This window comes from Pelobates fuscus, chromosome 3 (genome assembly GCF_036172605.1).
Source record: "Pelobates fuscus isolate aPelFus1 chromosome 3, aPelFus1.pri, whole genome shotgun sequence".
Taxonomy (NCBI): domain Eukaryota; kingdom Metazoa; phylum Chordata; class Amphibia; order Anura; family Pelobatidae; genus Pelobates; species Pelobates fuscus.
Genome location: NC_086319.1, coordinates 155,275,339 through 155,300,749, shown reverse-complemented (window position 1 = coordinate 155,300,749; position 25,411 = coordinate 155,275,339). Strand labels below are relative to the sequence as shown.

The following is a 25,411-nucleotide window of genomic DNA, read 5'->3' as shown; positions in this document are numbered from 1 at the left end:
TCTTGGGTTATAGATTAAAATATTGGAGTTTAAATACAAAGGTTCTGTATCAAAGGTAGCAAACCCTTCGGGATACATTGTTATGTTTGGGTTAAAGGACCACTCTAGTGCCAGGAAAGCATACTCGTTTTCCTGGCACTAGTGCCCTGAGGGTGCCCCCACCCTCAGGGACCCCCTCCCGCCCGGCTCTGGAAAGGGGAAAAGGGTTAAAACTTACCTTTTTCCAGCGCTGGGCGGGGAGCTCTCCTCCTCCTCTCCGCCTCCGTTCCTCCCCGTCGGCTGAATGCGCACGCGCGGCAAGAGCTGCGCGCGCATTCAGACGGTCACATAGGAAAGCATTCATAATGCTTTCCTATGGACGCTTGCGTGCTCTCACTGTGATTTTCACAGTGAGAATCACGCAAGCGCCTCTAGTGGCTGTCAGTGAGACAGCCACTAGAGGATTAGGGGGAAGGCTTAACTAATTGATAAACATAGCAGTTTCTCTGAAACTGCTATGTTTATAAAACAATTAGTTAACCCTAGCTGGACCTGGCACCCAGACCACTTCATTAAGCTGAAGTGGTCTGGGTGCCTAGAGTGGTCCTTTAACTGTAGTGAATAAAATGCACAAAGTAGTTCAAATGGTTCACTGGTAAAGGGAGGTCCAGTTATGGAGCCAAACCAAAAGGGTTTTGTAGACAGCATGGTGTAGTAATGGAGATAATGTTTGGTCCTTTAACTTGTTACAAATCTATGTTTGTTTAATAAACTCTTAAGCATTTCCAGTCATGTTTCAAGGGACTGGAGTTCATTTTTATTATGTCAACTTCAGAATGATATAAAATCGCACTTGTGGCAGTATTTCCCCCTAACCATTCCAATGAGCTCATGGTACCCTTCCTATCTATCAATGCTGCATGCTTTAACATTTCGCAATCGGCTGCAGGACTCCATTTCCCCATAACACCCGGGCCGCCAGCCTTTACCGGTAGGTGTGTTAGACTGTCGCGGAGGACTCTGGGACATGAAGTCTAAAGACAAGGCGGAAGTGAAGAAGACCAGCGTGCTCGGTTGGTAATGCGGAAATGCTGCTGAGCCGTTGTTTGGGTTTTTGTTGCTAGATAGATATCTGACCAAGTGCTTTGTGTTAGGCTCTTTTGCTTACACGGAGTGCAGCTCTCATGGTGCTCAGCCATCCACATGTGTGCATTTTTAGGAGGTGCATTTGCTTTCTTTTTTTAGTAAACAGTTATTTAATATAACAATGTGCATTTAGACCGGCGATTATCTCCTGTTTTACTACAGAATTTCTGACAGTGACGATGTTGGGCGTTAGATGGGTTTTAGGGCATGGTAACTGGATAAGAACAGTAGAGGTAGCAGGTCAGTTGGGGATCATGGGAGTTGCAGTAAAGCTAGAGAGCTGCCTTTTTATATTTTTATGCATTTTAAGTGACACATGGATACACCTAAAGCTCCATATATAAAGACTCAAATATACATTTGTGTGTAATCTCAGAGGACATTTGTGTATTTGAATGAAAAATCATTATTTGTATTACTAGGATTTCTAAAGTGCCAACATATTCCACAGTGCTGTACAAGTTGGAGAAAAGACAGTACAATATATATATATAATCGTTTCAGGAAATGTATAGAAATTTTCAAAGGACCTGTCACTTCCTCAAATTTATCAAACAACATATTTGCTAACTAAATTGGTTTCGCATATTTTTATTTTTTGTTTCTTTTATTTTCATTTACATGCTTGCCAGACAAATCTAAAGGAGTTAAAGGGTTGTAGGAGTCTGTATGTGAAGAGTTTGTGCTTGAAGTTCTGCACATCTTTGCAGTTGTGTACCAGGGACTTGTTCAGGGGTAGGTAACCTTTAGTAGTACTAAAATAAGAGCTTTAACCCCTTAAGGACCAAACTTCTGGAATAAAAGGGAATCATGACATGTCAGACACGTCATGTGTCCTTAAGGGGTTAAGTCCCTTTTTTTTTTTTTTTTTAATTGAGGTATGTAGGTTGCCCCATTTTTCTTGTTCTTTATGAGTGCTGTATCTAGTTGCTTTGTAGTGTTCTGTTTGTAGTTATCTGGGTTTTTACATTGTATATATTTATGAGTAGTTTGTGGCATTGTGTATGATACCAATGAATGTTGGGTGTGTATGGTGGCTGCTTGTGGAATTGTGTATGTGGGTGATATGTCATCCACATACACAATTCCACAAGCAGCCTTAATGTATGTGTGGGGCTGCTTGTGGAGTTGTGTGTGTATTGTCGGTGGTGTGTGTATATGTGGGGTATGTTGGTGGTATTTGTACGAGGTGAGGCTTATTCTGCAGCTCAGTGCATATCTTGCAGTGTGGGTGGCTTCCTTGGGGACCGACCCGGCCAGGTACAGGTCATGGGCAGGAGCTGCAATAGCTGCTGTGGGAAGCTCTACTCCAATGTGGTTTCCAGTTCCAAATTATTGGGAGGAAGTGATCTTGGACCGTGCTGTAATGCATAAATGCAGGATTGTCCCTCACCACCTTTTTTCACGAACAGATATCTGAAGTTCCACTGGGACTCCTGACAGGCCAGAGCCTATTTAGCTCTAAAAGTCTTGAGGGCTGTGCATGGCAACACCATAATTATTACTTCCACCTTACTCCCCTCCCCTCTCTATTCATCCCATGCACTCTACACATACCTTTCCAGCCTATCTCCACCAACTCCTCCCAAATCCTCTACATACATACCCTCTTACAAAACTTTCAAATCCTACTCCCACCTTCACTTCCTTTCTATCCTTCTGCTCCTAGCTGCTGGTGATGTCTCTCCTAACCCCGGCCCCCTCGCAACAAACTCAGCACATACTAACCCAAGGATCCACACTAATCTCATACCCATCTCATGTTCCTCTAAATCCTCCTTCAATACTGCCCTCTGGAACGCACGCTCTGTTTGCAATATAACTAAATCCACTGCTGTCCATGACTTCTTCATCTCTCGTTCTATAGATTTACTAGCCATAACAGAAACCTGGCTCTCCCCCTCTGACACTGCCACCCCTGCATCTTTGTCCTTCGGTGGTCTCCAACTTACCCACAACCCAAGAAACTCTGAATGTAAAGGTGGTGGTGTTGGGTTTCTCCTCTCCCCTCACTGCTCTTTTAAACCTCTTCCCACCCCCCCTTCTCTATCTTTCCCATCATTTGAAATACACTCAATTCGCCTTTTCAAACCCTTCTCTGCTAACATTGCTGTTATTTACCGTCCCCCTGGTTCCCCTCTTCTCTTCCTTGACCACTTTGCTGCCTGGCTACCCTATTTCCTCTCTTCTAACATTCCATCCCTAATTCTCGGGGACTTCAATATTCCTATAAACCCACCTTTGACCTCTGCAGCCACTAAACTACTTTCAATTACTTTCTCCCTCGGGCTATCGCAGTGGGCAAATTCTCCCACCCATGTAGCTGGCAATACCCTTGACCTAATCTTCACTTATGCATGTACAGTATCTAATATCTGCAACACTCCATATCCACTCTCTGATCACCACCTCTTATCATTTGCTCTCACGTACCCCCTCACCCAAAAACCTCAGCCTAACCCCCCTCAACTCAGGAGGGACCTTAATTATCTTGATCTCCAACAGTTGTCAGCTGACATTGATTCACAACTGCTGTCCATCCCTTCCCTCTCCTGTCCTTCACAGGCCATCTCCATATATAACTCTACTCTTACATCTGCCTTGAACACTGCAGCGCCACTCCAAACAAGCACCTCGAGGAGGACCCGCCCCCAACCATGGCATACTAAATCAACGCGCTACCTGCAAAGATGCTCCCGTTGTGCTGAACGCTCCTGGAGGAAGTCTCGTACCCAATCAGACTTTCTCCATTATAGATTCATATTGTGTTCATACAGTGCAGCCCTTGCCCTTGACAAACAGTCCTATTTTTCCGCTCTCATTAGTTCATGTTCCTGCAACCCCAGGCGTCTCTTTCACACCTTTAATTCTCTTCTTCGCCCTGCTGTGGCCACCCCCAAAACTAACCTTACTGCTGATAACTTTGCATGTTACTTCACTGACAAGATTGAACAGCTAAGGAAAGAATTCTCCCCTCCTTGCATTTCGGTTTCTCAATCACACATAGATCATGCCTTTCCTACCCTTCAGACATTCTCCCCAGCTACTGACCAAGAGGTGGCTGCTCTTCTTTGCTCCTCTCGCCCCACCACTTGCCCGCTCGATCCTGTCCCATCTCACCTTATTAGATCTCTCTCCACTTGTCTTGTGCCTTCTCTAACACACATCTTCAACTGCTCGCTCTCTTCTGGCATCGTCCCTGCTGACCTTAAACATGCCACTGTAGTACCTATACTAAAAAAACCATCCCTCGACCCATCCACCCCCTCTAACTACCGTCCCATATCCCTGCTCCCTTTTTCCTCAAAGCTTCTGGAAAGACTTGTCTTTACCCGTGTGTCTCATTTCCTCAATTCCAACTCTCTCCTTGACCCCCTTCAATCTGGCTTCCGCCCTCTCCACTCTACAGAGACTGCCCTTATCAAAGTTACTAACGACCTAATCGCAGCTAAATCCAAAGGCCACTACTCCATACTAATTCTTCTTGACCTCTCAGCGGCCTTTGACACCGTTGATCATGCTCTCCTTCTTCAAACTCTTCAATCACTTGGTCTCTGTGACTCTGTCCTCTCATGGTTTTCCTCTTATCTCTCCCAACGCTCATTCAGTGTCTCCTTTTCTAATGATACCTCCTCCCCTTGCCCTGTCTCAGTTGGAGTTCCCCAAGGCTCCGTCCTTGGTCCCCTTCTATTTTCTCTTTATACTGCCTCTCTTGGCAAACTTATTACCTCTTTTGGATTTCACTACCACCTGTACGCTGATGACACCCAGCTATATCTCTCCTCCCCGGACCTCTCCCCTGCCGTCCTGCAACGTGTCACTGCTTGCCTTTCTTCCATCTCTGACTGGATGTCCTCCCGCTTTCTGAAACTCAATCTCTCAAAAACTGAGCTCCTTGTCTTTCCTCCTCCTAATACTGATCCTCATCTTTCGCTCTCCCTCCAAGTTTGTGGTACCAACATTAGTCCATCCTTGCAAGCGCGCTGTCTTGGCGTCATACTTGACTCTGGTCTCACCTTTGAGCCTCACATCCAGCATGTTGCCAAATCCTGTAGATTCCATCTTAAAAACATAGCCCGCATCCGCCCCTTTCTTGCACCAGATACTACCAAGGAGCTTGTCCATGCTCTAGTAATTTCCCGCATGGATTATTGTAACCCTCTCCTGATTGGTCTTCCCAATAGCCGTACTGCACCCTTACAGTCCGTAATGAATGCTGCTGCTAGATTGATTTTCCTCTCTAGTCGTTTCTCTCACACCTCACCCCTCTGCCAGTCCTTACATTGGCTTCCTGTATGCTATAGGAGTCAATTCAAGGTACTAACTCACACCTATAAAGCACTGAACAACTCTAGCCCCTCTTATATCTCCTCACAGATCCATAGGTATGTCCCTTCTCGGTCTCTCCGTTCTGCCCGTGACCACCTCCTGTCCGTTGTCCGCACTCGTACGGCCAACTCGCGCTTGCAGGACTTCTCGCGGGCGGCTCCCTTCCTATGGAATAGCCTGCCTACCGCCATCAGACTCTCCCCTAGTCTTGCATCTTTTAAGAAGTGCCTTAAAACCCATCTCTTTAGGAAAGCTTATGGCCTCCAAGACTAACCCTTACCTCACATACCTGTCTCTTGCCCTCTCCTAAAGGGCAGCCCACCTTATTTGATTGTTAATTCCTGTCCTAATGTGTTTTACACCCCACCTCCTATAGAATGTAAGCTCGTTTGAGCAGGGTCCTCTTCAACCTATTGTTCCTGTAAGTTTATTTGTAATTGTCCTATTTATAGTTAAATCCCCCTCTCATAATATTGTAAAGCGCTACGGAATCTGTTGGCGCTATATAAATGGCAATAATAAATAATAAATGGCACACGTGCCATAGGTTGCCTACCCCTGCTAGTTATTCCCCTGGCACATGTGACTATGGCCTGGGCTGCCAAATATCAATGCTATGCAAAAATTACACTTGTCGTCATCACGCTAGTGACAGGCGTAATGGAATCTTGTATCTGCTCTCTGTCCATTCCTTCCTGCTCCCCATACCCTCTGCTATTTTTAACTTCTTCTCCCAACCCTCCCTGTCTCCCTCCCCCTACCTTCACCAGTACAGAGCATGCGCATGAGTTCTGGCTCTGTTAAATGGTCCAATCAAAGGCTTCTCTATGGGAAGCCTTTGATTGGACATCTGCGTGGCTTCTGTGATGTCAGATGATTTAAGGTAAGCAAAACCTTATTTTAAAAGTTTTCTTTTTTTTTTTATTAAAAATAAAATAAAGCCAAAAAGGGTTTGGATTGATCCTTTAATTATTGTAGTCTCTTATGTATGGCGCTACTGGACAAAATGTAGAATGCTTATGTTGGTGTACAGCATTTCTCTTTGATGATCAATGTGTGCAAAACATGTGCCTGAGGCGTCATGGGATGGCAACACTGCTGCAATGCAGTGAATATTGTTTTTCCTTCCCTCTGCTGCATATTGGTTATTCTTATCAAGTAAACCATTATAGCTTTGGTAAACTCTTATTTCTACTCTGTGTAGCTCACAAATGCCTGGTACAGTCTTGTCTGGCTAATCTGTCTCTCCAATGCAGTAGACCAGTGCCTTATACTTGCCAACTTTTCAAATGAACAAAGAGGGGCTGTCTTATATTAGGAGTGTGGCTAGGGGCTGGCCTGTTCTGAGAAAGTTTAGGTGACTTACTAATAATTTTTGTAACATGTAATTTAAATGAAGACGTATTTTATTAACACAGACTAGTTTCTAAACAAATGTATTGTAGTTTAATGGCAAATTACTAGCAGTATTATTTCTATGGAGCTCTGTTTTACACACAGACGCATCAACAATATGGAGCTCCCTGAAAATAGGTATATTGACTCCAAATAGGGAATGTCCCTTCTAAAAAGGGATATGTGGGACATATAGTACAGAGAGCAAATTAGGTAAACATATTTTTGAGCACCTTGGTTAGAGGAAGACTAATCATTCATTTGTTCAAATATAACCCCCACTGATTAGTAGATATACCCTCAATGAAATAAATGCACAACTAATAATTGAAAATATGCATATTTTCAGCGAGGGTATGTCTAAAATCAGATTGCTAAAGCTTCATATCTCTTGTCTGCTACCTCTGCAAGCTCTCCCCTTTCTAACTCTGCCATGGCTTCCTGTCGCTGTCCAATAACAGACTACATTAGAAGCCGTTGCAAGGCACATGGTCTGTGCAATTGCTGCCTCTTGTGTTTATGCTCACTTAGCAAAACAATCAGGAAATAACAAGACCATTTTATTGACAACCAGGGAATGTAACAAGGTTAATTTATAAAAGTGCTGTTTACTGCTGAAATCTGCACTTTTTGTAAAATGGGGGGGGGGGGGGGGGAGAAACACACACACACACACACACACACAAAACCTAAGTACAACTCAATGAGAAGTCCTAGCTGAGCAAATGCCATTGAGGTCATGTACTAAATTGGTGAGCTATGTGTACCTGTGCATGGCTCTGTGGTGGCTGCCTTGGAGGAGAAGGAAGATGCACTCTATTAGAACTTGCCTTCCACTTCCATTAGCTCTGTGGACTCCACACATTTATAAACTGCAATTAGAATGAGATTATCCTGACACATGTAGCACTTCAGCAAGCTATAAACCTGTAAATTACCAGTTTAATGTGTGTTCCATACTTAACATGTTATCAATTTATCTATTCATGTCAACCTTCTGTTTAACCCCTTAAGGACACATGACATGTGTGACATGTCATGATTCCCTTTTATTCCAGAAGTTTGGTCCTTAAGGGTTTAAGTTCAACAGTATCACAATATAACTGTTCACCTAGCGTGATGGTATGAAGTTATGGCACAAAAAAATTCTTAATGGGGCACTCCAGACCAGAGAGTATGTGTGAAAAGTGTGTCCTCTATTTATTTCATTTCAGTTTACAACACTTGCTAATTTCAATAGTAATTGGCATTTCATTAAATTACCCTTGTTACAACCCCTTGGCTGTCAATCGGATAACCAGTCCTATTATTTCCTTGTTGTTTAGCCTAATGGAGCTAAACTCGAGAAGTAGGCAATTGCTCAGAAGAAGCAGCTTCATGTTGAGCTGCATTGGTAAGTCTGTGATTGGACAGCCACAGAAAATTTGGGCTGGGGAATAAAGGGAGAGCTTTCAAAGGCTTCAGAAAGGAGATCTGCAGCGTTTGCAAGCTGATTTCACATGCCTAATGAAATGCATGCATTTTTTTCTGCTGACTTTCTTAATCTATTTTGTATAACATCAGCTAGTTTATGCACCCAGCAATTGGACAATAAAGCAAGAGTGCCAGGACTTTTAAAATAAATAAATCTATATATGGGAGAGACTTTAATTTTGTATTGGGGTAGTGGAGTGTCCCTTTAACTCCATAAGCTCATGCAAAGTTCCTGTTCTGCACGTCAAGGAGGGAAAGTGGAAATCTGAAGCCAAGGAAGAAGCAATGCACATTTTTAAATTACACCCATGTCATGATTTCTATTATAATTTGTTTTTTGACACTTAATTCTAACTTTATTCTGTTGTATTTTAATATCAGAGTAAGTAATGGAAGGGGATGAATCCATCGTTAAAAAGAGGGTTCTTCCGCAGTGGATGACAGAGGAGAAGGTGAACAGAACGTCACAAAGAGATGTAAAAAGAAAAAAAATAATGTAAGAAAGTTAACCATTTAGCATGTCTCCATTATATACAGTTTTCAAAGAGATCTAAATGTTTCATATTGAGAAGGGACTTGGCAATAAATGATATAATAACCAAGGATTCAAATCTTATCCTTGAAGGCTACCAGCTTTTGAATTTATCCATTGAGAAAATTGCTTGTAAAAGTGTTCTTTGTGTCAGGATATACTCGTTTTAATTGCAGTTTATAAAATTGCTGATGAATAATTTCAGAAACGTCTCCCTGGTTGTCAGTCATACAGCCGGGGAGATTATCTTCTTCTTCTGCTGCTGCTGTTATATGCACAGAGTGCAGTGGAGTTTCTTGCTTGCCCACATAGATCGATAAATAGCAATCTGCATGCACGCTTGGGGCTTATAATAAGAGCTGTTTTTGAATATATGCCTGGTGAAAAAAATACGTAAATAAATGCATGTTTTTATTGGTGGTATAACTGCTAAATAATGTTATTGGGGGAGGGGGGTAGGGTTCCTTTGTCAGGAGTGCCTGAAAGTTAGCCCCTAAGTTGACCAAGTTTTACATTAACAAGGAATCTACATTCAGTCATCCCAATATAAAGGGATAACTGGTATTAGGTTATTGCATATTCTTCAAAGCTTTCCCAAGGGCACATATCCACTTGTATGGTAGCATCTGTGGGGTCGGGTTTTGTTAATGAAATAATTGTATCTAACACTTTCCCACCTTGGCAGCTCCATTTGTGCTATCACATCTTTTGCCATAGCCATGTCTATTGTATACTTCCATGCATGCGCAAAAGTATAAAATGTGGGTCATAGGCATATACTGCAAGTCACTGCATGTTCTCAGCTGCCATTACTCACAACGGCTTCTGAAAAAGAGCAGGATATGGTGGAACAAAATCCCAATTTCCACATTTAGCCTAAAATGGGTTTCTGCAGTTCTTCGAACATTATTAATTTGAGTTTTTCTTAAAGAATCTATTGTGACAATGACAGTGCTGCGTTAAGGGTTAGCCTGAGAATCCCTTAATGCACTCAATTGATTTTGTTAACATTTTACAGGCATTTATAATCTATCTATTGTATGTTTATTGAATGTAAGAATAAAGTGAGAATATAAGGTGGTTAGGAGTGAGTTTATGACTTACTTGGGGGGTGTTAATTTACATAAAATGTCAGTCAATGTTATAAAACACCAGTATTTTATGTTTACTAAGACGACTAGCTGACAATTTTTTTTTACTTTTTTAAACTAACATCGATAAAAATGTCTGTTTCACAACAAATCTAGTTCCAAATCAGCCAAATTGTAAAACCCCCGTTTTTTGTTATGTTATATCATCATAATGTTTGAATCTAAATAAGATGTATATATTTAATAATAATGATGATTGAAATAAGTTCTAGAAAAGCATGTAAAACAGGTTTAATAGCTATATGGCAACAAAATATAAAATAAGAACTCAAAATACACAAACAAACATAACAGATGAACTATATCACAAAACATTAAAGTTTCTACTTTTTATGTGGCCCTTCTTCTGCTCCGAAGAAACCAACAAAAATTGCCCATCATTGCTTGGTCCAATTGACCTTGGTATCTTCTTTCCTGTCACTTATATGCAAGTTAAAGGGACACTATAGTCACCTGAACAACTTCAGCTTAATGAGGTTGTTCAGGTGAGTGCTACAGCTACCCGGAGCCTTTTTCTTGTAAGCACTGTATTTTCTGAGAAAATGCAGTGTTTACATTGGAAGCTTGGAACACCTCTTGTTGCAGTCAATCAGACGGCCACCAGAGGGACTTCCGAGTTCAGAGGCCCTAAAAAGGCCTCTCGTCCAATGCATTCTGGGTGAATGCATCAGACGGGCTATCAGCACACAAAGCACTGTGAACGCGCTTTGTGTGCTGATAGCCTGTCAGCACTGCTGTGGGCGTGGCTTCAGCTGACAGCTTCAGCTTCAGCTGACAGCTGAAGCCCGAACCCACAGGGACGCTTACGGTCCACAATAGTGGTTGAAGGGGGGGGGGAGACCTACTCTCCTTCCCCCCCCCCCCCCGGCCCCCATCGCTGTGCGGCAGATGGGGGCCCTAAAATTATCAATAAGGGGGGGACCTATTGTCCCCCCCCGGCCCCCACCCCTGAGCGGTGGGTGGGGGCCCTAAAATTATCGATAAGGGGGGGGACCTACTGTCCCCCCCCCCCCCGGCCCCCACCCCTGTGGGAGATATTTTTTTTTGGGGGGGGGGAGGGTTAACTAGGGTCCCCCCCCCTTTGTATTTAGGGCCCCCACCCACCGCTCAGGGGTGGGGGCCGGGGGGGACAATAGGTCCCCCCCCTTATTGATAATTTTAGGGCCCCCACCCGCCGCTCAGGGGTGGGGGCCGGGGGGGGGACAGTAAGTCCCCCCCCTCATTGATAATTTTAGGGCCCCCACCCGCCGCACAGGGGTGGGGGCCGGGGGGGACAGTAGGTCCCCCCTTATTGATAATTGTAGGGCCCCCACCCGCCGCTCAGGGCCCTACAATTATCCGCTATTGATAATTGTAGGGCCCCCACCCGCCGCTCAGGGCCCCCACCCGCCGCACAGGGGTGGGGGCCGGGGGGAGGACAGTAGGTCCCCCCCTTATTGATAATTTTAGGGCCCCCACCCGCCGCTCAGGGGTGGGGGCCGGGGGGGGCAGTAGGTCCCCCCCCTCATTGATAATTTTAGGGCCCCCTCCCGCCGCATAGGGGTGGGGGCCGGGGGGGGACAGTAGGTCCTTCCCCTTATTGCTAATTTTAGAAAGCGAGCTGAGCTGTCAGTCAGACAGCTCAGCTCGCGAACGCGCATTCCGCGCACATGCGCGGTAAAGCGCTCAGGTTCTTCATAGGGCGGCATTCAATGCCGCTCTATGAAAATCGCGATTGGTGCAGCGCGAAGCCGTCCCATTGGGCCCTGCGATTTCGTCATTTTGACGAAAAAGGGGGCGCGGCCGAGCGGGGAGCTCGGCGCTGGAACGGAGGTAAGTTTTTCATATAAAAACACCGATTTTTTTTTTTTTTAATGAATGAAAGTTCATATAAAAGCAAGAAGGAAGGCTGGGGGACCTGTCTTTCTTGCTTTTATATGGTGACTATAGAGTCCCTTTAAGGATGCTACTTTATCCGATTGAAGTGGTCTGGGTACAGTTGCCCTATCCCCCTTAGTCTTGCAATGTAAAACATTGCAGTTTTTGAGAAAAAGTACTAAGACTGCCTCTGGTGGCCGTGTACCAGACAGGAACTAGAGACACTTCCTGCTGTTTTATGGAGTTTGACTCCATAAAATGATGCTGGACGTCATCAAGCTCTGCATGAGAATGTGTAGCATGAGACAACACACGATAGGAAAGCATTGGGGCAATACTTTCGTATGAGGAGGCCCCAGGGGCGGACTGAGAACCCTCAGGGCCCCCGGGCAAAATAAATCAAGGGCCCCCTTACAGGCCCCACCCATACTCCGCAGCAAGTGCCACCCATGTCCCGCCTCCATGCACCGCCTCCAGCCACACCCTACACAATCTTTAGACACAAGGAACAAAAGTGCAATAATCCCTTCAAGGCCCCAGTAGACACTACAATTGAGGGCTAATGGGCCATGGAGGGGGTCTTTCTAGCAGAGGCTATCTCAGTGTCCTTTAGAGAGTGTGTTAGAAAGAATTTCCTCCAGGTCCCATTAGAGACTACAATGGAGTCTAATGGGGCCTGGAGGGGGGTCTCTCCAACACTCTGGTTCCTATTCACAATATAGCAACACAACATAGCTCGCTGATACCTAGGCCAAGTTGGCTCCTCTTACCTTAATTACTGTTGCTGGCTGGCAGTCTGTTGGCTTGCTGGAAGGCTGTGGGCTTACTGGCTGCGGCTGGCAGGCTGTGGGCTTGCTGGCAGGCTGTGGGCTTGCTGGCTACTGCCGGCAGGCTGTGGGCTTGCTGGCTACTGCCGGCAGGCTGTGGGCTTGCTGGCTACTGCCGGCAGGCTGTGGGCTTGCTGGCTGCGGCTGGCAGGCTGTGGGCTTGCTGGCTGCGGCTGGCAGGCTGTGGGCTTGCTGGCTGCGGCTGGCAGGCTGTGGGCTTGCTGGCTGCGGCTGGCAGGCTGTGGCTTGCTGGCTGCGGTTGGCAGGCTGTGGGTTTGCTGGCTTTAAGCCTAACTGGTGGCCTGTGGGCTGGCTGGCTGGCTGGCCGGCCTGTGGGCTGGCTGGCTTGCTAGCTACTGGGGCACTCATAGATTATTTAAAGAAATAATCCATGCACAATAACCACTACTGCTCTGTGTAGTCGTTATGGTGCCAGGAGGGCCGGGCCCTCCTCCCAGAGTAAGTAGTCAAACCGTTTAAGAACAGTTTGACAACTTACCTGGGGTCTGCTGGGATATGAGGCTGTAGTAGGGTATAGGAGCAGTGGTGCAATGTGTAAGGGGTGCAGTGTGTGTGAAAGGTTCAGTGTGTGTGAGGGGGTGTAGTGTGTGAATGTGTAGGGTGTGTACGAGGGGGCTGTGTATGTGTGTGGCAATGTTAGTATGGGGGGCTGTGTGTGTATGGGTGGGCAGTGTATGTGTGTGAGGCAATGTGTGTAAATGTGTATGGTGTGTGTGGGGGCAGTGTGTGTGTATGGGGGGCAGTGTGTGAATGTGTATGGTGTGTGGGGGCAGTGTGTTTATGGGGCTAGAGTTCACTCTCACCACTGTGACCACCAGGAATACCTGGTGGTCACAGTGTTGAGAGTGAACTGTAGCCCTTAGCTCCAGGGCTAGAATTTACTCTCGCAAGAGCCTGCCGTGGTAACCACGGCAATGATCTGTGCTCGCGCAAGAAGGACCCAGAGGAGCTGCAGGCTGAGCTCCCGGGTCCTCTCTTCCTCCCTCCCCTGCCGGCTGGCCGCACGGTGCCTGCGGACAGGGGAGGGGGCAATTGCCCTCCTCTTACTCCCCCTCTTCTTACCCCCCTCCCCCTCTTCTTACTCCTACTCTCTTCTTACTCCCCCCTCTTATTACCCCCCTCCCCCTTCTTCTTACTCTTCCCTCCTCCCTCTTCTTACCCCTTCTTACTCCCCCCCTTCTTACTCCCACCCTCCTCTCTTCTTATCCCCTCTCTCTCTTCTTACTCCCCTTCCCCCTCTTTTTACCACCCCCTCCCTCTCTTCTTACCCCCACCCTCTTCTTATCCCCCTCCCCCTCTCTTTTTACCCCCATCCTCTCTTTTTACCCCTCCTCTCTCTCTCTTTTAACACCCCCTCTTTTAACACCCCTCCCTCTCTCTTTTAACCCCCCTCTCTCTTTTAACCCCCCTCTCTCTTTTAACCCCCCTCTCTCTTTTAACCCCCTCTCTCTTTTAACCCCCCTCTCTCTTTTAACCCCCCTCTCTTTTAACCCCCCCTCTCTTTTCCCATATATAATCTTTATTTTGCCAACAGCATGAACAAACATACATTGCAGACATTGTCAGTTATAGCAGGTTTACATTTCAGTAGGAAATCCGTAACAATGCCAGTTGAGCAGTACAATTTATGTATCACGGAACAGTGAGTATATGCACATTACTTATAAACATCAGATAACTTTGTGCTCCTGAGTTGGTGGTGCCTTATACCTAGGTTCCAACTTCGTTCCTTTGGTATTGTGTCGGCAGAATTTGGGGGGAGGTCAGGAGCAGGAGCAGATTGGGGGGGGGGAATAAACTTGGAATGGAGACTAAGAGTCCCCAGCCTTGCTACCCTTTTCTTGCTCGGTCTAGTTAGCCTCTCATAAACACTTTTAGACTTTCTCTGGGTGCTATAACATCAGTTAAGTGGGTCTGGTTCGTGATCGTTCTTGAAGCCTGGGGCGCATTCCTATACATTGGGAGTCAGGGCCTGAGGTTCCAGCATGCCCAGTCTTTTTCATATCTGCTTCCCCCACCCCAGATCCTGCTGGGCATGCGCTCATGAGAACTTATAACATCCACTCTCTCTGTGATTGCCTCTATTGTGGGTATCCCTTTGCTTTTCCAATGTTGGGCTATTAAGATTTTTGTCACTGTGAGTATGGTTATTAGTACATTCTTGTGGGGGTGCAATGAGAGCCCAGATATCATATGTAGTAAGTAATGTTCTGGTGTCATCGGAATCAGGAGGCCGGTAGTTTTCTCAATAAGACCTTGTATTTGTTTCCAGAGTGCACCTAAAGCCTGGCATTCCCAAAACATGTGTAGCGTGGTGCCCACTCCCCCCTCGCAACGCCAGCAAAGCTCAGAGGAACCTGTGTAGATACGTGCTAGTTTGTGTGGTACCAGGTACCATCTCATGGCTATTTTGCAGTATGCCTCCCATAGCGAGAGGCCCTTGGAGGCTTTTTTCGTGATTGTCAGTGCCTCATACCATTGGGCCAGTGTCAGTTGGTAGCCTAGTTCCCCCTCCCATTGCGTCATATAGGATCGTGCATCACCTGCCTGACCCTCCAGTAGGGCATTATAGCACATAGACAGGGGCTTCCCTAGCTTAGCGGAGAGGACCTGAGTGGGTAGCAGGGGTAGGTCTCGGGATATCTCTTTTGTTCCGCACACATGGGATAGCAGAATGTTTTTTGTTCTGAGATACAGGTACATGTCCCTCTGGGGTAAAGAAAACTTTTGTTGGAGATCAGGGAACGTTTGAATCTTGTCCCCCACCAGTAGGTCCTTTACTTTGTAAATGCCCCTAGCTATCCAGCTCGCCAGGGGTAGGTCTGGAGAAAAAATGGTCATGGTTTCCAGCGGCGCTTCCCTGAAGAGCAGGCGCTGGTCCACAATCAAGTGGCTCCAAGTCCGCCATGAGCCCAACAGGAAGCGGGAACAGTGTGACAGTTATGCTCCCTCAGGCTTAGCCGGGGCATTGGACCATAGCATGCGGGAAGTGTTATGTGGGTGTAGGTAGGCGTCTTCTAGTGGCATCCACAGAGGTTTGTGAGAATCATTTTTGAGTCTCAGGATGTGTACTCCCTGTGCTAGAGTTGTAGCCCTATAGTATGTTCTAATGTCCGGAAGGCCCCTTTAGTGAAGGGGAAGCCTAGGTTGCGCTGGGCTATTCTTGGGGGCTTTCGTTTCCAGACGTGAGCGTTAATAACCGATTGCATTAGTTTGATCAGCTTATTGGGGAGGGAAATTGGGATCGTACAAAAGAGGTATAAGATATGCGGCAGAGCCATCATTTTTATTGTATTGACTCGGCCCAACCAGGAGATCTCTAGGTTCTCCCATTTTTCCAGGGTGGTACGCAGTTTGTGTACGACAGGATAGTGGTTATCTTTAGGGATGGATTGTAGATTTTTGGTCAACTTGATCCCCAGATACGTGAGGGATGTTTTGCGCCAGTCAAAGGTGTATTCGGAGGTTAGTTGCGTTTGTGTTTGGTGTGGCAGGTTGATCGGTAATGCCTGAGTTTTGGCGGTGTTGTTTTTATAGAAGGAAACCTCCCCGTACTCCCTGAGTAGCTTTAACAGCGCTGGAATAGAGCTGACGGGATGAGTTATGAACATGAGTATGTCTACGGCAAACAAAGCCAACTTCTGTGTCCCTCCCGGGGTTGACAGACCCTGAATCGGTGTACTATCCTTTGAGTCGTGTTAGGGGTTCGAGGCATAGAATAAAGATCAGTGGCGATAATGGACAGCCCTGGCGTGTGCCATTGTGTATGGTGAAGGGCGCTGACAAGAAGCCAGTGCTAAAGACCTTAGCCGACGGACTTTGATAGAGGGCCAGGATACTTGTCAGGAAGGCTTGCGGGAGGCCCATTTTAGTCAGTGTTTGTGTCATATATCCCCAGTGCAAGCGATCGAACGCCTTTTCGGCGTCCAACGCCAGCACCAGGCCCTGTTGAGAGGAGTGGCCTGCCCAGTCTATAAGATTTAGGAAGTGGCGTGTGTTGTCCCCTACTTGTCTGCCCGGCACAAACCCCGCTTGTTCAGCAGAGATGAGTGTGGGAAAGAGTGCTTTGATCCTTGTAGCCAGCAATTTGGCGTACAATTTAGTGTCCGTGTTGAGGAGCGATATTGGTCTTAGGTTGGCGCAGTGCGTGGGGGGTTTATTGGGTTTAGGCAGAGTGACAATAAAAGCTTCTAGCATTTCACGGGGCATTCTGCCAGATTGTTTAATATCGTTGAACAGTTTCAATAGGTGGGGGGCTAATTGGTCGGTGAACTTAATGTAATAATAATTTGAGAGGCCGTCTGGGCCCGGAGATTTGCGTTTGGGGAGCGATTTAATTGCTGCCCTGAGTTCTTCGTCGGTGAAGGGACTGGTTAGGTATGCGCAAAGGTCTTGGGATATGCAGGGGAGGGTGACTTTGTTCAAAAAGGATTCTATTCTTGCCTTAGTAGGTTGAGGTGTCTCTGGGTCTGTATGTAGTTGGTAAAGCGATGCGTAGTAGTCCGCTAAGGAATTCACTATGTCCTGGGGGTTGTAGAGTTTGTCCCCATGTTTGGAAACAATGTAGGGGATCTTGGTCTGGAGGTATTTTTGTTTCAGGCGGCCAGCTAGAAGTTTGCCAGCTTTGTTCCCCAGCGTGTAGTGAGTTTGTTTCAGGTATCGCATGTGTTTCTCAGTGGTTTGTAATTGTAAGTCTCTCAGTTTGGCCCTGAGTGCTCGTAGCCGTTTGTGTGTTTGTGTGTTTGTTTGGATGGGTTGGATTTGTGGCCAGCCTCAGTGTCAGCTATGTCACTAGTGAGTTTGGTTTGCTCCATGCGTGCTGCCCTCTTGGTGTTTGCTCCCATCCTTATAAATTCCCCCCTCATAACTACCTTGTGGGCTACCCATTGTGTAGCAAGTGAGGTTTCGCAGTGTGCATGGTTTGCAAAGTATGCGTCTATTGTAGCGCGTATGTGTTCGAAGTGGAGAGGTGTCTCCAGGAGGGTCTCATTGAGTCGCCAGGCTCCTCTCCCTCTCGCTGGGTGTGGTACTTTCATTGTTATCAGCAAGGGGGCATGGTCCGACCATGTGATGGGGCCTATTTGCACGTCCATGGCATGGGGCAGAGTGGTTTTATCAAACAGGCACAGGTCTATTCTGGAATAAGTCATGTGGACAGGGGAATAAAATGTATAGTCTCTCGCGCTCGGAAAGAGGTTGCGCCATACATCGTAGTAATCTGAGGAGTTCAATAATTTCGCTAGGTGTCGGCCCATAGCCAATGATGGCTTTTTAGGGGGTCGGTTTTGGGTCCTCTGCATGTCTACATGTGGGTCAGGTGTGCAGTTAAAGTCCCCGCATACTATGGTGTGCCCTGACTGGAAGTGACCTAATTTGCGGAACGCCCTAGTGAGGAAATCTTTTTATGTGTCGTTTGGGGTGTACAGGGAGGCAATAGTCACTTGGAGGCCGTTGAGAGAGCCTACCAATATGAGCAGCCTGCCGTCTTTGCTGATGTGTTGTTTGGTGGGTGTAAAAACCCAGTCCCTGTGAAAGTAGATTGAGACCCCTTTTGATTTCGAGCCGGACATGGCATGAAAGGCCTGGGGGAAGGATTTGACCCTGAAAGTTGGCGGTTTGCGTAGGTGAAAATGAGTCTCTTGTAGACATATTATAGTCGCCTTGGATTTGGCCATTTCCTGGGCTGCCAATCTGCGTTTGTGTGGGCTATTGAGACCCTTAACGTTCATGGAAAGGATTTTTAAAGTGTTATCCATTGATTACAGGTAATGGTATGCTAATTGGTAAGAAGCTAGTTTGGCGTGGTGTAGGCATAGCTCGGCTTAAGGAGGGTAGGATATGGGAGATAGGGGTTAATACAGGGGATAACAATGACAACCAATTCCTAATTAAACTAAAGTATTTACATAGTGCCCTCATAGCGATCGGCGCCTTCACTGGGTGAGGCGTAGGCCGGCTCTCCCTGCCTATGCCCACGCTCATCCTTGGGGTACGCTCGGTGGTAGGAGCGAGATATGGATGACTTACATGCTAAATTCGGTTACATAGCCCTCACATGAGTACAGTGCTATATACACATATACCTTACGACATAATAGCATTCTAACAGTATAACATTAGAGCACTCCTAGGAACCCCACCCTCCCCCCGACATCATTATACACATTCAATTTCAACACGTGGCCCAGTTTTAAGCAGCCGTGTGCAATTTTCCCATGTCATGTGTGTCGGATAGTGTTTCTCATAGTTACGTGGGATTAGGTGGAACAGTGTCCCCAATTCAGCTTATCGGTGGAGGAAAGAGTCCCAGGAGCACAGCCATTTAAGATTTAGCCGGCGATCCCGCCATACGCCATTCTCCTAGCGATCCTTGCTGTGGTGCAGTAGCGGCCGCTACCGTCGGTTGTGTCGGGAACAGTCCCCATTCTTTGATAAGGCGCATGCCTACTTCCGGTTCATTCACCATGTGGTTTTTACCGTTCCTCCATACGAGTAATTTCGTTGGATAACCCCATCTGTATGGAATATCATGGTTCCGCAGCGTTTTCGTCACCGTGATGAAGTCTCTTCTCCGAGCCATTGTTAAGGCCGACAGGTCCGCATATATATTAATGGAGGTATATGGTGCTGGTAGTTTGTCAAGTTTGCGTGACGCTGTGAGCAGTGCGTTCTTTGAGGTGAAGTAATGAAATCTCGCAACCACGTCTCGAGGTGTATCTGGTGCCAACCTCGGTGGTCGTGGTAGTCGATGGGCTCGGTCCAGGAGCCACGCCCCATCTGCTATGTCAGGTTGTAGAGTTGCGCAGAGTCCTTTAAGAAATGTGGGTAGTTCATCTGTGCCCACTTGTTCAGGTACCCCGCGGAATCTAACGTTATTCCTACGGGACCGGTCTTCTAAGTCAGCTAACTTACGTTTGAGCTGAGTCTGTTCTTCCATCAGTTGTTGCACAGTGTTTGCCAACGCATTGTGCTCGGTGGATATGTCTTCCGTGCGGGCTTCCAGCTGGTTTGTGCGTTCTCCCAGGTCAGAAATCTCCTTTTTGATCTCACTGGTCGCCTTCCTGAGATCTGATTGCAGGGTGACCCTAAAGTCTTGCAGCATTAGGTACAGCCTTTTCTCCGTTACCGGAGCATCTGTGTACGGGCAGGGGTCCCCCTCAGGGTCGGGCGTGTTATCAGCAGGCTGTGAGCTGGCGTGGCCGTCGTCGCCATCTTGTGTAGGCCGCATGCGGTCCTTTCTGGCGGGACGGATCTGGTCCGTCAGTTTCGTTTGTTTTGCTGGCGCCATCATAGGGGTAAGGTCCGCAAGCTTTGCAGTCAATAGTATTCCTTTAAAGTGAGACTGTTGAAAGTGGACTTTTAGTGACATTCAGCATCCTAATTTCTTATAGTTGTTGATTAGTTTCCCTATTATTCTTGTATACTGTTCACCCTTTTTATTGCCAAACAGAATTTTTTTTTTTAAATCCATGCCACTAATTCTGTTTAATTTTTGGAGAAACATTTCATATTTTGGTAATTTTCTAATCTGAGGACCAACAACTATAACTTCTCTGATTTATGGCATTGCTCTGTTAGGGAACTGTCTATTTTAAATATTGAAATAATCCATTTTCTTTATTTAAGGCTTTTACATATTGCTTCATAAGTCCTAGTTTTCTATGAAGCAGTGGAGTAAGTACCAAATTTGGATCGACAAGTGGTTTATATTTAACGTTATATTTGTCCTGAAATAGACTGTTCTCTTGAAGACCATTCTTTTACATCATAATGCTGGTAGACAGCTCGACTATCCCACAAATATTAGTCGATATTTCAGAAATGTGTCGTGATATAACATTATGTTCAAATTTGTAATTGTCATTTAGAAACATTGTCGGCTAGGGTCATTGTAATACTTACTTGTATTAACTTTTAACACGAGCGGCAAGAAGGTTTTATTTTCTCTTCTAATCAATTTGAAAAAAATGGCTCTTAAATGGTTCTCATAGGGACTGGATTAATTGCCCTCCACAACAAAGCAGTGGTTTCATGCAAGTTCATTTTAATATTAAAGGGACACTTTAGGCACTGTAACTGCTTCATTTCAATTGATTATAGTGTTAATGCTAAATGAAAGTCCCCAGCAACCTCTGTGCTGGACTAATGAGAAAGCATTTGCCTGTACAGCAGTGATTGGCTGAGAGTGCCACCTGGCTGTTTCCAGCACATCATAGCCACCCATTGCTGGTATGAATGTATTTGTATGGCTAAGGAAAAGTGTAGTTTTTGCCCTAGCCATACCTCCAGTAAGGACAGAGGCTGTGAGTGTCAGGGACACTTATTCAGTGTTAAACTGAGGGATAGCAGCAGAAGAAGCTAGGCAGTATGACCAATTTAATGAGATTCAATGGTTGTAATGCCCATAGTATCCCTTAACTCGCTGTGATCCTTGCCTATTAACCTCCAACAAACCAAGAAATGGTGCATATATTTCAACAACCTTTAGGTTTTCTATTGATATAAAATATAGAGTAAGCACTGCACATACTCTGGTCTAGAAAGCATATGAATGTGATCAATTTGTGCAGAGTGGTTCACTTGAATGGAAGTCATTGGAGCTTTATTGTAATTGGCTCCCATTCTTTAAAATGAGAACATTCTACGTGTATGTATATATATATATCAGATAAAATACTGCAATAACATAGTTCCTACTGGTTATCTTGAACTTTTTAAGTGTTTTATTTAGGTTCAAGTACAGTAATGCAATAATCTGAATGTTAAAAGCATACTATTTTTACTGTTTGAAAGTATCCCTTCAAAGTATTACTCGAATGTTAAAAACAAAATGTTGATGTCCAGTCATATGCTTCTGAGAAATCACTGGGACATACAGCACATGTAGAGGAGCAGTGAATCCAATCCTTCTTTATAGGAAGCAGTAGCCACATTTGGAGTCACCGTGCTGTGTATAATAATGCCAAATGAGAAGTACTTCTGAAATAGAAGCATCTAAAGGTTGACAGCCACTAGAGCTGCATTATTAGTAAAATATAAACATTGCCCTAGAAAAAGGCTTCTTACTCCAAAATCACTATATTAAAATGTAGGGATCGACTGATATTGATTTTTTAGAGCCGATACCGATAATCTGTGAACTTTCAGGCTGATAGCCGATAACTTACCGATATTCTGTACATTTACCATTTAAAAAACAAACTATTCCTACACAAATCTACTGTTAACTGAACATGTTTATTATTTATTTCTTTTTTTGCAAGTCTTTTTTTTTTTTTTAATTAAGGTAAATGCGCAAAATATACATGCCAGTCAGAATTTTTTTATGTTTTCAAGAACATGTGTGTGTGTTTAGTGAATGCAGTGAGCGTATTTGATAAGTTGATGCAGGGTGTGTGTGTGTGTGTGTTTGTGTAATGTGTATATAGTGATGCAGGGTGTTTGTGTAGTGTGCATAGTGATGCAGTGTGTTTGTGTAGTGTGTATATAATGAATGCAGAGTGTGTGTTTGTGTAGTGCGCGTATAGTGAATGAAATGTGTGTATTAATGAATGCAGAGTGTGTGTTTGTGCAGCGTGTGTGTATATAATGAGTGCAGTGTGTTTATGTACTGTGAATATATAATGAATGCAGTGTGTGTTTGTGTAGTATGTATTTGTACCGTGAGTGTTTTTGTAGTGTTTGTATATAATGAATGCAGTGTGTATTTGTAATGTGCAGTGAGTGTTTGTGTAGGTATGAACATTGTTAAGTGTGTAAAATGGGGGGGGGGGGGGGCACATTTTTATTGTTTTAGAAAAAATATATAAAATTATGTTTTAGTCCCCCCTCCCTGGCCAGGTAAGAAGCAGGGAGGGGGGATTAAAACTTAATTTACTAATTTTGTATATTTTTTCTAAAACAATAAAAATATGGCATTCCCTGGTGGTCCGGTGGCATGGACTGTGCGGAGGGGGGCCCAGCACACTCTATTATCTACCTTCAGCTCCCCTGTCTAATTTTCGCGGCCTGTGTGCCGCGCGGAGCATTGCCATGGTAACCAGTGGCAACGCTCTGATGGCTGCGGGACTTGCAAGATTTAGCCAAGGGAGCTGCTGGGAAGGCCCCTGTCTGCATTATCTGCAATATCGGTATCTTTATTGGCCGATACCGATATTGCTGAAAATACAGAATATCGTCCAAATCGATAGTCGGTCTATCCCTATTAAAACTACGCGGTTATTGAGCTTAGAATGTAATAAGTGAACAAATACACCATCTTAAAGTGTTAAAACATTCTGACATGTCAATACAATATAAAGTTCAAATAATATACTTTGATCATCCCCCACATCCTTTTACAGAGCCATGAACTTTACATGACTGGTTGCCCGGATTATAGGACGTATGATGTTCAGCATGAGGAAGGGTGGGCCATGTGCATGCAGAGTGAATACTAGGTTGCACGCTGATTATACAAGTTATCTAAACACCAATGTCCAGTTAAAATGTTTATTTGACCGTGAAGGCATTTTACTAAAATATTTGCTTTCTTTTGCAATTTCTAACACTAGATCTTCCAGGAAGCGGACTGTGTATTGTTTAAATGAAATGGAGCTTGTGGATTATGCTGTAGAGATAATTAATAAGGTACATTTCAATATGATAATTCTCTCTTTTCTGCTCTTCGTATTTTTGTTTAAAGGAACACTACAAACATGTATTCCTGACCCTATAGTGTTACAACCAACATCAAGCCCCCTTGGTCACCCCTTGCCCTCCCTAAATATAGCAAAATCTTAATCTTATTTCAGTCTGCGGTTGCTGGCTTTACCCCTGATCTGCCTGCTTGGCTGACATCTTGAGAAGTGGTGTTCTGAGCCAATCCTCCCTCCACTCATCCACTCCACCATCCACGGCCCCCCAAGCCTCTCTTCTCCTGCCTTACAATTTGCTGTCTGTCCTTCAGTTCCAGCTCCAGCCCTGGTGAAGCAGGCCAGACTCTGGCACTGCGAGCAGGAGGGAAGGGGGAGTGGCTGCTCTGGTCTACTCAGCAGACAAACAGCCACTCTGCCCTCTTGTGGCTGGGAGAGCAAGAATCCAGGAAATATTTTTCCTGTCTTGCTGGTCACAGCCACAGCTGAAAGCGGCCCCAGGGCAGGCGGGCAGCAGATATGTTCACTGTGGGTCGCAGGCCGCAAATATGTTCACTGTGGGCTGCGGGCCGCATGTTTGACATGCTTGGGCTAAACAAATACTACTTTAAGTCTAATTTGGAATTTTATGGCAGTTTTGCAATGGCTGTTTCACTGACTCATGCGCACAATCTGAGCCGACAAAAGGAGGGAGAGATTCTGAATTAATCAAAACACCAAAATAAAGTACCTGCGGGAGAGAGTGCACAGTGGGAGGGGAAAGCAGTCTTCCCCTTGCAGATACTCTGCCTGCAAGGGAGAAGATCATTACGTCTGTTGTCAGTGTGCAGTGTATGTTGACAACAGAAGTAAAACATGCATAGAATTCACATTAGGCAGCCTGAGTCATGTGAGCCGAGGATGTAACTAGCCCCAGGCACACGTGCAAATAACTCCGAATGTACAGCATTTTAAAAAGCAAACAAAAAAAACTGCACTCCTGCGGCTCCTACCACCAAGACCACTTCAAATCACATGGAATAACCCTTTAAGTGAAATTACCATTTTTCTAAATCTAAGTAGCACCATGCCAGCAGTGAGTGTGCTATTACCTGTTCATGATCCCCACCTCCCAATGCTTCTATGACAAGCTTTGAGAAACACTGTAGTGGTTGGTGAGAGAACCTGTTGCAATTGGATTAGAGGTAAGGAACAGCTTTATGTCTCAGGAAATATATTTATAATGCTCGGATGTTTCTGTAAAATTCCTAATGCTATATTTAATTGGGAAAATGTGATATATATATATATATATATATATAGCCCAATAACTTTAATTCATCAAACATGTGGATTACAAAATCCTCTTAAATAGTATGCATGTAGACCCCAAAACAAGTTTATTTATTAAATTGTGTGCCAAAATATCCAAATTGGGAAAAATATCCAGCTCATATTTAGGCATACAATTTGAAATTCTCTGGCCAATTACAAATAAATCACAATTCCTGAAACTATTAGAACTTATACTCACCTGAAAATCACTTCTGCACATGTTTAGGTGATCTCTTCACATTCTTGCACACTTTCTCTCTTTCAAACTATTCATACAGCCAGGTAAATATCATTTGGAGATAGTCACAACATTCATCTTCAGCAGCAACATAAAAGTACTTTGATTTTTTTTTTTTTTTTTTACTAATAAATTTCTGTTTCAGAGTAAAATGCAGTTGGGTAAAGAAGAGAGAAATACAAAAATGATACCTGAAGATGTAGAGATTGCCGATACACCACCCAGTCCAGTTTTAGTGTCACAAAGCCCAAAACTTCCTGTTTCACCTGCCACAAATTGTGAAACAACCACAATGGCATCTAGGACTCATTCTGAGAACGATGACGACCCATTGAAATTTGTCAGAGAAATATTTTTTAGTTGATCATAGCAAGAAGACAATCAAGTCTACAGAACCCTCCAGTTTGTTTTAATTTTTTTTTTTGTGGAGTGTATTTTTTTAAGAAACTCTATGGACACTTAGTGTTTCAGTATTAGAGACATTTAATTTATAAGTATTTATACTGTGCATGCAA

General features: G+C 44.9%; 1 protein-coding gene across 3 annotated transcripts; it reads left to right on the top strand.

Moving 5' to 3' along the window:
* Positions 1 to 997: 997 nt before the first annotated feature.
* Positions 998 to 25,355, top strand: CYREN (cell cycle regulator of NHEJ). Of its 3 annotated transcripts, none has more exons than XM_063445293.1 (4): positions 998 to 1,052; positions 8,704 to 8,818; positions 23,264 to 23,339; positions 25,042 to 25,355. In XM_063445293.1, exons 2-4 carry the CDS (start codon positions 8,712 to 8,714, stop codon positions 25,258 to 25,260), a joined length of 402 nt encoding a protein of 133 aa, XP_063301363.1. In that variant the 5' UTR covers positions 998 to 1,052; positions 8,704 to 8,711; the 3' UTR covers positions 25,261 to 25,355. The 3 variants fall into 3 exon arrangements, with proteins under 3 accessions (XP_063301363.1, XP_063301362.1, XP_063301364.1); XM_063445292.1 differs by lacking the exon at positions 998 to 1,052 and adding an exon at positions 1,070 to 1,201; XM_063445294.1 differs by lacking the exons at positions 998 to 1,052; positions 8,704 to 8,818 and adding an exon at positions 1,070 to 1,201.
* Positions 25,356 to 25,411: the final 56 nt, after the last annotated feature.